The following is a 16,038-nucleotide window of genomic DNA, read 5'->3' on the forward strand; positions in this document are numbered from 1 at the left end:
AATTTCCCATGGTTAGCTTACAGCTACACATGGTCCTAATGTAGATCTCCAACCATACACTTCAAACAAAATAACAGTGCTTCCATCTGATATGTGCACATATAAATGTCTGGTCTATGTGCTTTGCATTTGATTCAGGCAACTGCTGCAGTAGCAAATTAAAGTTTGTGGGCATGTCCAATATGACATTATCTAGATGTTTGAAGATGTCTTGTCGATAGCTACTGTTCTGTCATCGTACAAAAGCCATCACCCAGAAGCTTCAGATGGAGTGTGAAAAAAATGCTAAATGCACAATTTGGAAAAGGTCTCTTCAGAACTAATTTGGATGCATGTGAAAGTTGAGGTGTATAACCAAAACATTGAACCCTGCAACTATTTAGACATGGCTGACTAGGACAAGTTCAATGCATTCCAAGAGCTTAATGAAGTGTTTATTTAGAAGATTGACTTTTCTAATAATGTTTCCAAGTGTCATCATCATCTCTGCAGAATCTATTGCATGAAAGTCAGGTTTTCTAGAGAAGGATCACTCTTTCAGAAAACCAAATCTACATGATCCACAAGGTTTTGGCAAATTAATCCTCCTCCTATCATGCAACACATAATCCAAAAAAGAAACTTTACATGTACTCAGAACAGTATCTGGAGATAAATGTTATTAAGTAAGGTTGAGATGTCAGCCACCATTAGAAATTGTTTGTCCATGGAGGGTAGAATTTTAGATAGATCAGAAGTAAATCTTTACATGATAGTTTGTCTTCTATGCATATTTGCTTTAAATAATGCAACAATATTGACATACTATTCTCAAATTTATTGAGAGTGACAGTGGGAGTGAGAAAGGGAAAGGATAGCTGCCTATGGTGACATATTGCCTTCTTTCAGGACTAGAATTGTGGTTTCAATTGCTAGCAAAAAATTGATGGTTCAAATCAGTTGATGGCTTCTTCATGACCAGTTGATGACATCACCTTACCATCCTAAATAGTCACAGAACAAACAAGGAAATAATTGAGTTAACTTGAGTAACTTCATCAAGTCATGTCCTGGTAATTTACAGACTCCTGTTTATGTTCAAAGCCAGATCCATAATGGTTTCTAACCTTGAAGATGGAAGGACTTATATTTCTTTTATTCTTTTTCTTTTCTCCTAATCAGATTGGCTTTTTAAGGTTTATTCTAATAAAATAGAAGCAAGGTGGATTTATCTTTTTTTTTCAGCAAAATGAAATAGAAATAAAACACAAAAAAAAAGACTATCTCTATTGTCTAAATTCTGCCTCTATATATCTACCCAGGTTTTATTATAAGTGAAGCAGAAATATATATTATATCTATGCAGGTTTTATTATATATTATAGAAGGTAATATGTAATTAGTCCAATGATATAATTCACTTCAAGCATTAATCTTGTGATAATATCACTAATTCACTTATCCTAGATTAAAAATAAATTTTATATTTTAAATATTAATCCGATGGTAATATATCTGTCGACGATATCTGCCTTGAGGTTGCTTAATTTTAGTAATACTAAAAAATGTACATCTTACACCAACTCGGTGAAAGCATTTCGTCGAACACTTTATTACCTCTTCGGCATCATCATGCACGCGAAAGCGACAGCAGACAACACAAGAAACCACGAACACAAGTAGATCGCGTCGCGGAAGAACACGTATCCACCCCACGCACCGCGCTTTGGCTCGCATAACGCCAACCCCGTGCATTCAATGCAAAAAGTCGGATCCGGCGATGAAGACGACGCCTCCCCTCGTCAGGGAGCGGACGCCCACAGTCGCATCCCCCCACGGCCATCCAAACCTGCCCTCTGCATCTTCCCCACATTGATTCCTTCCTTCCCTGTCGCTGCAGCGCTCTATAAATGCCTCCCTCCGAGCATCCAGGAGACGTGGCCTCGCCTGAGCTGAGCCTGAGCGAACGGAGAAGACGAGATGATGGCGGCCAAAGCGCAGGCAGTGGGCCGGTACGTGACGGAGGCTGCTCCGCCGCAGTTCGTGTCCATCGTGAGGTACAAGGTGACGAGGATCCTCGACACGATCACGGAGGAAGATAGGGACGCCGCGGAGGCGCAGCTGCCTTCGGCGGCCTCTTCCCCTTCCACCTGCCGCGCGCGGCGACTGCGTTGCGTGGCGTGGCCTAGGAGAGATCAGATGAAACCGACGAGTTCTTCTTGATGCTTAGATGCAGCATCAAGAGTCGTGACGGCTGAGGGCCGAGAGTTTTGTGTGATCCCTCCCTCACCTCGCTCGTATACTGTTGACCGTAAGTGGTCTAATTAGCAGTAAGGTTGATGTCAACATATGAGTTTGATTTGCTTCAAAGTAAGTAAACTAGATTTTGGTTTCAGGCCAAAAAGTTGAATTCAGCAAATATTATGACACTTAAAACTGCTGATGGATGAACATATGACATGAATTCTTTGCATCTCTTTCAAATGAAACAAGCCAAAAATAAAGAGTTAAACCATGGTTTGTTGCAGATTGACCGAGAACAAGTCTTCTCCAAAGGGCATTTCATAGCTATCAAGAGTTCACTATTAAAATGAACTAGACAATTACATCTTATACATTTCATAGTTTCTTCTATGACTTCTATCTTTCTATATTCTTCGTTTAATCGATTGACACTATCTATCCTCATGAATATGGACATCAAAATAGAATTAAATTATGCAATCCTCTCTAATTTGTTAAATGAGGTTTTATTAAATAAGAATTTAAACCTTAGACCTATGAATATATGTGTAAAGTTAGAATTCAATTTATATCCTCCCATATTTAAAAGAGTTATATGTAGCAAAGTAGAGAGATAAATTTGATACAAGATAGGCACACTCAAACACCATGTGGAGAGCACCCACCATGTTGTGGGCTCCACAACCAAATTGGCTAGTGATGTGGGAATTTATAGGGAGGTTGGATAGGGATGAAGATGATAAAGATGGCACCATGTCTGGTTCATATAGACTTGCTTACTAAAGCAAAGAGGCGATGATGAATTCTAGGGATCTAATAGCCATGAGACATTCTAGCTCAAGTTCTTGAGCTTTTTTGACATGGCATCATTGGTCAATGGACTACAAGCATCATTGCAGCAGTGTCAAAGACTAGCTTTTGGTCTCTCTCCATCCAGGCTTTGCTGCCCGCTACGAAATCCGCCTATAAATTTCCAACCTTAAAGCAATATAAATATGCACATATTTTTGTCTTTCTCTTCGGATGCAGATTCCCAGGCACAACCCATATTGAGTTGGCTTTATGGGCTGAGGGTGAGGGACCCTTTTAGCCTGGTGGTGGATTTCATTATGCAGGCAGAAGAACACATTTAAACTTTGAATAATGGATAAGGAGAAGGAAAGAAAAAGGCTTTGTTTGTGAGGGACAAACCTTGAACACTTGCCCATCACACCCCCCCACATTGCCTGTTATCACTGTTGTCTGTCTATGTGTCTGTATAGCCAAAGACTCTACAAAGATCCCAATAAAGAGATTAAAGGATGTTAACGTCACTTCCATCACTGCATAATGTTGATTTCATGAGATTGCTTGTTCTGCATGTTTAAAGCTAGATTTTAGTCACTTGTTATCCATTGGTTTGGTCTATCTTCGTGAAACTTGTTTTGGATAATCTTTGTTTCAGTTTCTTCAAATCAGAGAATGTTCCTAAGTATGCAACCAAAAACTCTACAGAGATCCCTAGAAAGAGAGATTGAGAGATGTTAACATAACTCATTATCACTGACTAATATTGATTTGATGAGCTTGTTTGTTCTACATGTATAAAGCTTGGTTTGGTTTATCTTCAAGAAACTTGTGTCGGAAATCTTTGTTCCAGTTTCTTCAAATCAGAGACTATGCAGCAACTGCAGAAGCCTTTTCCTCTTGGGAATAATACAGTCCATAAATCCAAGAGGAAGCTTAAATATGTAGTTGTTGATTAGAAAAGGTAGAGTTTATTTACCTCATTGTATTACAGTTGTCAATGTTTCAAAGGAATATATAAGAAATATTTATCCTCAAAACTTTTTTGTTTCCCTTTTACAGAGTCAAATATCCTACACAACATACTTCTATTTCCAATGTCAGCTTTACATAAAAATATATTATCTTCTTTTTGAGGGAATACATCAATATACATTTGAAAGAAGAGATGATAATGATAATAAAACAAAAAAAAAGATGCTAATCATTAACAGAAGACTGAGAGCACTGACCACATTTTTCAGCCAAACCAGCAGGATGAAACAAGCAAGACTCAAATAGTATCAGCTTGCTACTGGTAGCACTCCTTAGTCCACTGATAATTATCATCACTGTCCTTTTAGTCACCTAACTATGATTTGACCTGCATGGTTATCACTAAACATAGCCTCAGGTGTTTAAAGGTTGTCTCCATCAGCTTTTTGAGATCTTCTCAGGATTGTCCTCCACTCTTTGATTAAACTAATCATTGTTAAGCCTGTGGTTTACACCTGATTAGACAGATCCCACAGCTTAATTTTGAATGTTATACCTAAATGGAATGAAATTGTCTGCAGGTGGTATGCAGTTTGTTCTTCTCCTTCAAATGTTGGTGACAAGTTATAGCATGCCATAGTTCCACAATTATTCCTAATCTGAGCTGAGCTTGTCTTTTCAGCTGTCATTACATGCTTTTCTCAATCAAGCTTGGGGACAGTAATGACCAGAAAAACGTAATTAAGACAACATTACAAGGTATGTGGGGTCTCATTTTAATTCGGGCTCAACTTTGTTTGATTTATGGTCCAAATATGAATCTGGCTGTAGTTACAATCAATATTAGTTTACATTTAATCCCCATCATCTCTACAAGGATATGGGACTCATCTGGAGCTCATGCATGGGAATGTTTGACTAGTGTCAACCAGAACAATACCATATTCAGATGAAACACAAAGATATGGAGATTTGAATTCCTGATCTCAACTTTGCAAGTGCTAATGCTCCTCATCATTGTAATTATTATTCTTGCAGTTCTTTCCACTGATGAGCATCCCATCTCTAAGGAATTATTCAGCACCAAAATAAGATAAACTTTTGGTACATTCGAGACCATAACTACAGTTTCATCAGCTTTTTTCCAAGTGAGAAACAGCTGGGAGGCTGGTCATTCACAGGAACTAATTTTTGATCTTTGTGTATCTGAGGACAATGCTCTCTCTCTCTCTCTTTTGGGTCTTCTTGTTCTTCTTCTACCATCACCTTCTTCCCTCTGTACACCATCTTGCCATGGTTTTGCAATGTCTCATGGTGAAATCTTGCTGTCATAGGGCTCCACACCTCTGCGGTGCGTTTGGACTTCCTTTGTCACAGGGTCCTTTCCTCTACATTTCTAAGAGAAATGGTCAAATCATTCCTCACCTCCACATGCATGCCCATGCTCACCACACCAGTCTTGATTGTGCAAGGACAAGAAATGGGGACAATACTAAAAGATGAGTTCATGCACTAGAGTAGGTGGTAGGTTCCATTCATGGCCACTTGTAGATCATCATTTGTGTGTTCATTGCCCTCAACCAAGCCCAGATTTAAGCTCCCAGTAACGAGTGTCCTGATTGAGATAGACATGGCTACCTAAATTTAACTGTAGGAGCTTTACCACAAGTGTCCTGATTGGGCATTAGAAAGCTTCATATCTGTAGCAGCTCATCGATGCTTTATGGTAGTAACTGAACAATCTCAAATGACACCAACCGTGGTTAGCTACAAGGAGGGATGATAACTTGGTGCTATTTGATCAAGTAGTAGCTGCGAAGTCAACTTTATCTTTTTGTTAGCAAAGGATGGCTTCAGTGAGAAACTTTAACTTCGAAATGTGAATTTTTGTTTTGTTTTTGGAGACTATACTTACTGATGGCTTTAATCAGTCAACCAATGTCAAATTCCAGAAGGTAGTTCATTAATTTCCTCCTCAAACATATTGCAGAAGCAGGTAAAACTACAGCAGCAGATGATTGAATTAGCACTTGAAACGATCCCTACCATGACAATTCGACATTGCAGTTCCTCCATGGATATCGATGATAAAACTCAAAAGTCAGAGGACAAAAGCCATTTAGGGTTCCTAATCAGTGCAGACCTCTCTATAGTAGACACACAAGATCTTGAGGCAATTCATGTCAGATGATGATAGACCAGAAGAGACTGACATAGATGGATGAGACCAGCTATCATGCAATTAGAATCAATGGTTTACAGCATGAACACCACAAGTAGCATGAAACACTTGCCACCTCTGGCACAAGGAGAACAACTTTAAAAGGAACTCATCATCTTCCACATCTGCCTTGACATGTCCTGTGATGCAACAAAAGCTAATGGACCCAAGTGTGCAAGGATAGTAGGTCTCGAGTCACACCTCAAAATGAACTGCATGAAGAAAGGGGTGATTGAGGTGCTTGCAGCAACAGCACATGAATCACTTCCACCATACCATAGAGAAAAAGAGAAGTTAATTGTGTATTGGCTCCTCATTCTTGTATTGAAGGTATCCTATCCCCACACCGCTTAATCTTTTGTTTTGGGCTCTACAATTGTTGTATTAAATACCTTTGATCTTGCTATGTAATATTTTAGAGGATGTTGTTGAATTCGAGGACTCATGTTGTATCTTCTAATAATTATAAAAAACCTGTAATATGAATGTCATAATTTTCATCATTATATATGCATAATATCAAATCCACCCTCAAAATAGCCCAACAACAGGAAGACACCATATTATTATGCGCTTCCCTTCCTCCCTCTCTCTTTACTCTGCAATATATTTTATATGCTTAGACATTGCCATGACCTCATTCCCACTGGATCAGATCAAATCCAAGGGGGTCGAATGAGTGCGCTCTCTCTCTCTTCTCTCTCTCTCTCTCTCGTTCTTAGGAAGTATATAATGTGTGGGTGGAAGAAAGGAAGCGAGGAGAAAGAATAGTGGCGGTTTCTACCCGTTGATCTCCACCGTAAAATATACTAACAGGGGAGGAAGCAACCTCGCCTCTCTCTCTCTCTCTCTCTTCGAAGGCCGATACGAGGAGTATACTATTCTTCTCTCTTTCTCCAAAGGGCACTACCCAGCACCTCACCAAAGGCCCCATTTTTTTGAGCCGTCGAACGAAGCGAGCGAGCGAGCGAGCTCTTGCCCTGAACTTGCTTCCTCCTGCGCGAGGCCGGTCTCCGGTAATGCTCCCGACTCCCGTAGATTCCGGGAACCAGCAGTTGGTTCGTGGCGGTGGCCGTGGAAAGCTTGGGTCCATGGTGTTCCAGCTGGAAGCCTTGCGGCCGAGGAGCTTGGACTAGGGCTTAGGAGCTCTGTGTTCGGGTTCTTGGGAGCCGAGCTGGATCTCGTTGTTTGAGGTCGAGGTAGTTTGCGGAAAGGCGGCGCCGTTTGTTGCTGGGTACGTCCTGAGGGGAGATCTGGAGGTTTTTGCGGTTTCCTATGGGGGTTTCTTCTGAAATGCGTGGCGCATGGTGAGAGTTGTGGTGATTTTAGTTAGTGTTTGATGTTTCCGGAAGTTTGTTCGTCGTTGATGCTTGGGATTGAGTGAGGTTTCGAGGGTTCTGGAGGAAAGACTTCGTCTTCATATGGGGTTTCAGCTTGGTTGGTTTTGTTGAGGTAGCCGGTGTACATATTTGGCTTCTTTTCAATCCTCTTTTCTCCTTTTGAAGTTTGTCGGCTTGTTGGCTCCTAGCTTGAGCATCAGGTGAAGGAACTACATGGTGATTGTCATGAAGGTTAGGGTATATGTTATGATTACAAATTAGACATAAGCTTGATGAACTGGAACCTCTCGAATCTGCAATTCCATCTCTGCCTTCAGATTGGATTCCTTGATGTTTAAGTCTAAAATCATTTTGTTATGTTAAGATTGTCACTAGCAACCCGAGGGCTTGCACATTGATGCCTGGGGACAGATGATATCAGAAGCAGCTGTTTCATGCAGAGTAATGGGCTTTGGTTGAAGGTGTGCGTTTATTTTCTAGGGTCTGTCACCGAATGGAGTCTGTAAATTAAGCTTGTCCTGGTATGCTGAATTGTGCTGCTTGCTGGATTAAGCTTGCTTGCAACTGCCAAAGATGAGGCTTTCATCTTCAAATCTTACTAGTGAGGCACATGAAGGTAGATGTTTACCAGGTTCTTTTGTGTTTAACATAAAATACTGTGTTTTTGTGTTGCTATATGATTTTTTTTCAATTGTCTGCAATTATTTGCTGAACTAGTTGTTTGATTGGAAAATGAATTTAGTTTTGTCATCAAGCTTTTTTCCTTCTAGATCTCAGAAGTTTGTTAATTGTTCCCTACTTGCAAGAGTGAATGGTGCATTATAGTATTAGTCATTGGTCTTCCAGCTTTACTTCAGGCTTCATTTTTTCCTAATCCTGGAATCTCCACTTCTCTGATAGCTGCTGTTGGAGAAGATCTTTATGCCAATATGACTCTTGAATATTTATGTAAGCCATTGTTTCGAGTTTGGACTTGGTTTTATGGCTAGTAGGCTACTTCCTTTCAATCTCTCTCCATTCTGGAAGACCTCTGTTAGATATTCTTTTTGGTAAATGCCATTTTAAAGAGGAATTAAATGTCTATGTTATATAACTCCCAAGTGTGGCATGTTACAGGATTTGTTTCATTCTCTTTTAGTTGAGACTACTTACTGGTGACAAAAGCCATTAGATATTTTAATATCATTTACTCCACTATGATGTTGTTTGATTCTGCAGTGATGGGGTTCCGAATGATGTCACTTAATGCTTTTTACATGGGCTTGCATAGTCTGGATTTTGTGGTGAAGGATAGATTCTTTGTACATTATGGACATCCTTTTCTGGACAGTCCATCCTTAGATAGAAAGAAGGTTTTGTGCTGGTGAGTAGATATGCTGTAGAAGAGGCTTGGTGAATTATTAAGGTCACCTGTGGTCATCGAGTCACATGTCTGCCTATTTAGACTTTAGTTGGCATAATTAGATGCTCTTGTTTACTTAACTAATGGCATGTTTGACAATAGATACAATCTCTCTCATATAATATTTCTTTTCTAAATTGCAGCTCCGGCTTTCTTTTCTCCTTGTCACCTGCTTCTGTCTCAATCCTGATTTTTTTTGTTTATGTGCACTATGTGCAGAAGAAAAGCAGTGTCTGAACTCAGAATTATGGCATGCATGTGCTGGACCTCTGGTGTCATTACCTGCTGTTGGGAGTCGGGTGGTGTATTTCCCACAGGGCCATAGCGAGCAGGTCAGTTTCTTGTTCTACTCTGTATCAGTGTTAATGCACTTTGAGAATGCATGGAATTCCAACTATTGTGGCATTACCTTCTTGTGTTTATTTGAGTTGATGATTCTTAGGCCATGATGTCCTGAGAAATCTTTTATATATGCTTTCATGCATGTACATTAACAATTTCTGCTTTGTCCTCAGGTAGCTGCATCAACCAACAAGGAAATTGATTCTCAAATCCCCAACTACCCAAGCTTACCTCCTCAACTGATCTGCCAGCTGCACAATGTTACTATGCATGTAAGTTTTCTCTTCGATATGCACCTGCTCGATTTGCTGGTCAGCTATATAATGCATTAAGAAAAATGTACAATGCATAAAAACCATTTCTTCTACAGGCAGATGTAGAGACTGATGAAGTTTATGCTCAGATGACATTGCAACCATTGAGCTCGGTATTAGACTGTCATATTGTTTTGGCCTTATATTAATGACACTTGCAACATCTTTTCATTTGTGTATGTTTTTGTTCTAATATGCAGCAAGAGCAAAAAGATCCCTATCTTCTTACAGAATTGGGAACACCCAGCAAACAACCAACGAATTACTTCTGTAAGACATTGACTGCAAGTGACACTAGTACACATGGTGGATTTTCTGTTCCCCGTCGAGCAGCAGAAAAGGTTTTCCCTCCCTTGGTGGGTATTTTATGAATTATGTTGACTGGAATGACTGTTTATCTTAAAGTTCTAGAATTTCTGACAACGTTGACCTCTTGTGAATTTTATGAATTATGTTGACTGGAATGACTGTTTATCTGAAAGTTCTAGAATTTCAGACAACGTTCTCCTCTTGTGAATTTTGAAGGATTATTCACAGCAGCCTCCGGCAGAGGAGTTGATTGCAAGGGACCTTCATGGCAAGGAATGGAAGTTTCGTCACATTTTTCGTGGTGAGTATATGTTTTGCCCATCTGTCATATGGTCGTTAGTGTTTTATGCAACTAAACTCTACCTGAGGATTCCTTGTGTGGGCTTTTTTGTCACAACATTGTCATACAAATTTTGGTGATCAAGCACAAAGGAACAACTGGTGCTTCCCTAGCCTTGCACAATTTAAAGATAACTTTTTCATTTTTTATTTACATGACAGCCTGGCTCTGAGAATTTTTTTTATATATTTTATTGCTTCGATAGCTTTTCCATGAGGGAGGTTTATTTCTATTACTTTTCCCGTTGCAATTGAGCCATTTTATTCAGGACTGATACTCCAATCCACTGACACAAACTGGCTGCTGTTCGTGTAGTCAGTTTCAGATATAGGAACAAGGAGTGCACACAATTGTTTTGTAGTTTGCTCATAGTATTCTCAATCGTGGAACCTACCTTAGGATTTTGGACAAATGACATGAGGGATGCATGATTTGTGCCTACTTCCTTCTGCTATATTATCCTGAATGAGGTCATTGATGTGATGGATGACTCCACAAATATTATTGAATGTGAATCTGAGACATCATTATTTGTTTGCCCACTTAGTGCCCAATATCTGGTAATACTTTAAAATATGCATGGAACACAAGTGTGGAAGACTTGATGTACTAGAATTATATCTGTTTTATTGCATGTGTATGATCCAAAAATAGAAGGTTCCAGGCTAATTTTGTGCATTGGTTGTGGCATTTTTCAAGTATCTGGACTGAGAAACCTTTGGAATTTTGTTATTGTTGCACTCCTTGTTCTTTATAACTCCAGCATGTTCCAATTGACAGTCATGACTGAGATGCTTATTTCATTGGTTGCTAGTTTCTGCAACATTAATTTTATTTGAGAAATGCATGTTTCATGATGCAGGTCAGCCAAAGAGGCATCTTCTTACTACAGGATGGAGTATATTTGTGAGTGCGAAGAGACTAGTTGCAGGAGATTCTGTTCTCTTTATCTGGTATTGTCATAAAACTTATGTCAGTTGCATTTATTTGGCACTTCTATTTCCTTGTTGCCAATAATTGAAAATTTCCTTTTAGGAATGAGAACAACCAATTGCTTTTGGGTATTCGACATGCCAATAGACCTCAAACTGTCATGCCATCATCTGTACTGTCTAGCGATAGCATGCACATTGGCCTACTTGCTGCGGCTGCTCATGCTGCTTCTACAAATAGCAGATTTACCGTATTCTACAACCCAAGGTAAATTTGGTGCGTTCTGAAATGTATGCTTTTATGTTCTTCACTTAATGTTTGCCAATAATATATGCTTTCAGAGCAAGCCCGTCTGAATTTGTAATTCCGCTAGCTAAGTACATTAAAGCAGTCTATCACACTCGTGTTTCTGTGGGTATGCGTTTCCGGATGCTTTTTGAAACTGAAGAGTCAAGTGTTCGAAGGTAACTGCTTCTTCATTCTCCTATTCTTATTTTTCTTTTTTTTCAGAATTAGATTACATGAAGTGTATTCTTGTTCTGTTTTACACTCTCTTTTGACATTCTATAAGATTCAAGTTTTAAAGTTTGTCACTTTATCTGCAGATACATGGGCACAATTACAGGGATCAGCGATCTTGACCCTGTTCGATGGTCAAACTCACACTGGCGTTCAGTGAAGGTAAGTGCAATGTGAATAACCACCATCTTTTTTGTATTCCAGTTGACTGCTTTATGGAAAGAAGTCAATAACTGTATTTTTAAGACTACACATTAATGTTTGACTACTGCCAAAATGAATTCAGAATATACAAACATTTTTTATGAGTCATAATCATATTAGTTTGATGTTACTGATGCAGGTCGGCTGGGATGAGTCAACAGCTGGAGAGAAGCAACCTAGGGTATCTTTATGGGAGATTGAGCCCCTGACAACCTTTCCTATGTATCCATCTCCTTTTCCTCTTCGTCTTAAGCGACCATGGCCCATTGGATTGCCTTTTTTCCAAGGTATGCTTTATTAATGCAACATGAGCAATCAGAACATTTGTACACAAACAGGCATTAAGTTTTAGGTAACCTGACAATCTTCAATGGGAATATGTTTTAAAATGTTTTAGTTGTACTGTCATTTTATCTTCCTATTATTTTCAATTTATGTAGGTGGAAAAGATGATGGCATTGATCTAAATTCATCTCTGATGTGGCTTAGAGATGGTGGAATCCCAGGAATTCAGTCAATGAATTCCAATAGTATTGCTGTTACACCCTGGATGCAGCCAAGCCTTGATGCATCAATGCTTGGTATGCAACCTGACATGTACAAGACCGTGGTAGCAGGAGCCCTTCAGGAAATGCGAACTATGAATCCCATAAAGCAGGTATCTACTGCAATGCTTCAATTCCAGCAACCCAATAACACAGCTAGCAGATCCAACCCCATATTACCAAGTCAAGTTCTGCAGCATGTGCAACCTCAATGTCAGCAGTCCCTTCCAATCATTCAAGGAAACCAGGTGCAAAACCAGACTCAGTCTTCATTTATTCAACATCATTTACAGCAGGGCCACTCATTTTCTGAGCAACAAGAGCAACCACAAGTTCGACAGTCACAGTGGCAGCAGCAACAGCAACAGCAGCATCTGCATCTTCAGACACCGCAATATCAACAAATTCAGCAGCAGAAAATTTTGTCCAGTTATCAACAAGTTCCTAATGTACCATCAACTCTATCTCAGCTTGCCTCTAGTTCTCAATCCCAATCTACCACATTGCACATGATTTCCCCATCTTTCCAGCTGAAGGACTTTCCAGATTCTAATGGCAACTCTGTTTCAGCATCTACTGCCTCCCCCCTGAATAACATTTTGCATCAATTTTCTACAGAAGAAACATCACAACATCTTAGTTTACCAAGATATGTGCAACCAATTAATTCCGGTACCTGGTCGTCTAAGCGAGTTGCAGTTGAATCAATGCTTCCATCAGGAGCTCAAAATGTACTCTCACAGGTAGAATTATTAGGTGCAACACACCCTAATATTTCCCTACAGTCTGTTACATTGCCACCATTTCCTGGAAGAGAATGCTCAGTGAACCAAAGTGGTAACATGGATACCCAAAACCAACACTTGTTTAGTGTCAGTGAAAACTCCTCACTTCTAGTGCAAAATGGCATTCCAAATCTCAGCGCTGCTGTCAGTGAGAATGATTCAATGAACATGACATATGCTGCATCCAGATTTCTGAGTTCCTCTGGAAACGACTTCACTATTAATCAAGCATTGAGTGGTTCTAATGGCATGGATGAATCAGGATCAGGATTTTTGCGGTATCCTGAGAATGTTGATCAAGTGAACCCACAGAGTGGAACATTTGTTAAGGTCAATCATGTATTCTTCTGTGTTTTTTCAGTTTATCCTGTGGTTCTCTTATCTGGATTTTGTTTCTAAATCCTTAAAATGATCAAAAGTGTTGTCTGCGATTAGATTTTTGAACCAGTGTGTAATGTGCATGTTAACTAAGCTAATACTCATTCTGCTGTCAAATGATCACAGGTTTATAGATCAGGATCATTCGGGAGGTCACTGGACATCAGCAGGTTTAGCAGCTATCATGAGCTGCGCAGTGAGCTTGGGCATCTGTTTGGCCTGGAAGGCCAATTGGAGGACCCTCAGAGATCAGGCTGGCAGCTTGTATTTGTCGATCGTGAGAATGATGTTCTTCTTGTTGGAGATGATCCTTGGCAGTAAGTTATTTCTGCTAATGGCATTAATGAAAAATACTATTTCAAATGTTTTTTTAATAGCAGTCAATGGCTATCGCTTTAGTAGACATTTTTTCAGCAGATTTTTTTCGGATCATTCACCCATTTTCTAGTCTGATTTGCTCTAGAAATGAAACTTCTATTTTGCTTCCATTACAGATTCCTGTTTCTTTCTATTAGCTACAATGCTGTAGATGAATTTATTACACGCTGCAAAGTCTCGAGATCCTTGTTTGGTTTGGCATTTCATAAATGCTTATTTGCCATTTCTCTTATTGTGCTTGTTCCAGGGAGTTTGTAAACAATGTATCATGCATAAAGATTCTTTCCCCACAAGAGGTGCAACAGATGGGCCAACAAGGTGTAGATTTCGCAAGTTTGCCCCCCATCGAAAAGCTTCAAAGTAACGGTTCAATCACTATGTTGGCCGGCAGGTCTCGAGAAATCTTAGCACCAGAATCACATCTATTGCGTCATTCAAGTACCGACTTCTGAATTCCCCGTTAATCCATATTTTGCTGCACCTAAGAGCTAGATTTAAGCACTGAGCAGGTCTGATTGATCTGTCTACATTTAATACCTGCAACGCATGGTATGCACTCATAACCTTGCTAAGACGGATTATGTGAATGTAGGCTATTTCATTATTTTACTTCATGATATGGTAATACTGAGAAAGCATTCTAATTTCTTCTACTCCAGGCAACCTTACCCAGTATGTTTGAGCTCCTTCTAGTTAGTGTGTCAAAACTAGACACAAGTGTAAGATTAAAAGTTGGTTTCAGTCAAAGCATGGATTCCACTATGGTATGGGTAAGAGTACCTACCTTCATATGACTGACCTTCATGTCTTCTCCCTTCATTCTTTTACACTGACATCTTTTTCATTATCCTCCTGAACATGAATCATATGCTGATTGTCTCATGTTGCAGTAGCCCACCTTCTGATGAGTGTTTGGTTGAAGGAGGGGGCACATTGCCACTGGACCTGGAAGTGGGGAGGATGTGGCCTCCATTAATCCCCGCCCACTAAGAATATGGGCATCTCTCCCACTGGCATCTTCTTTCTTCCATCATACCATGGTCTTTCTCCCATCCCCATCAGATCTGTGTTGGTCCCAGTGGCCTCAGATCTGGCCTTTGCTTCTTTGGCTTCTTTTTGGGAAAAGATTCTTTCTAGCTTAACCTGAGGTGACAGCAGCAATCACTTGATAGAGCTGTTCATCCACCACATTACTCTTTACAGGGGATAAGGACTCTCACTACTATATCACAGTAGCGGTTGAGTTCAGCTGCTCTCTGATTGCTGTAAGTGGCACCAACCAAAGCTACAGAAGGCATTCTTGAAGTAGTTTGGTCAATCATCTGCAACAGAGAGACTAGAGAAGTCCGAAATTATGATTCCAAAATCTTTTACACTTTAGATCTAACATCAGAACTTGTTTTTCATGTCAACCAGTATTCATCACTTCATCTTGTTGGATTAAATTCATACACCCAAACTCTTGCCAATTCATGGTCAGGATGAATTTTGTTGAAGCAAAGTCAACCAGGTATTATTAGATACACTTTTCTAAATCTTATTTTATTTTGTGGGCTTTTGATTTGACTAGAGATGTCATACATGTGGAAGAAGATTCACATTGCTGACCCTTAATATTACCGAAAGTGTATTTTATTCATGTTCTAAAACATATCACAGTAGAGTGGGCAACTTTGGCTGAAGTTTTAGACTAATGGACAGGTGTTTCTGCAAGGATTCATTCAGGTCCATCCATCACTGGTGAAGTGATGATGAACTAATAACCCATTTTGGATTTCCATTTCAATCCCAACAAGACACCATCGACACCATTCAACATTATCATCATGATGGTCATAAAACAATGAAGTTCAAGTTGTTTCTGAGGCACAAGCCCACAGCCATCATCTCCTTGCAAGTTGAGGGCTTCCCTCCTTGCCCTTTGTAGTTCTAATCCTTGGATTTATGCAAGCTTTTTTCCTGTTGTATTTATTGAACGCTTGTAGGAAAAATGAGAGAGCCTTCCCAGGTTTATATATATATATATTTCATTTATATCTCATAT

The 16,038-nt window shown here is 39.7% G+C and overlaps 1 protein-coding gene across 1 annotated transcript; it reads left to right on the forward strand.

The window, feature by feature from the left end:
• The first annotated feature begins 7,977 nt into the window (after positions 1-7,977).
• On the forward strand, positions 7,978-14,647 carry LOC135641168 (auxin response factor 17-like). The gene is made up of 14 exons (XM_065156277.1): positions 7,978-8,161; positions 9,167-9,279; positions 9,463-9,561; positions 9,660-9,716; positions 9,804-9,959; positions 10,129-10,213; positions 11,115-11,205; positions 11,288-11,452; positions 11,527-11,649; positions 11,791-11,866; positions 12,048-12,195; positions 12,349-13,568; positions 13,743-13,933; positions 14,242-14,647. Exons 1-14 carry the CDS (start codon positions 8,119-8,121, stop codon positions 14,444-14,446), a joined length of 2,772 nt encoding a protein of 923 aa, XP_065012349.1. The 5' UTR covers positions 7,978-8,118; the 3' UTR covers positions 14,447-14,647.
• Positions 14,648-16,038: the final 1,391 nt, after the last annotated feature.

The sequence above is a fragment of the Musa acuminata genome, chromosome BXJ3-6, assembly GCF_036884655.1.
Source record: "Musa acuminata AAA Group cultivar baxijiao chromosome BXJ3-6, Cavendish_Baxijiao_AAA, whole genome shotgun sequence".
In the NCBI taxonomy this organism is placed as follows: domain Eukaryota; kingdom Viridiplantae; phylum Streptophyta; class Magnoliopsida; order Zingiberales; family Musaceae; genus Musa; species Musa acuminata.

Coding starts and splice junctions, on each gene's coding strand:
- LOC135641168 (XM_065156277.1), top strand. CDS start 8,119: ATGAGGCTTTCATCTTCAAATCTTACTAGTGAGGCACATGAAG. Junction 11,453..11,526: donor ACCGTATTCTACAACCCAAG/GTAAATTTGGTG, acceptor ATATGCTTTCAG/AGCAAGCCCGTCTGAATTTG. Junction 13,934..14,241: donor GTTGGAGATGATCCTTGGCA/GTAAGTTATTTC, acceptor TGCTTGTTCCAG/GGAGTTTGTAAACAATGTAT.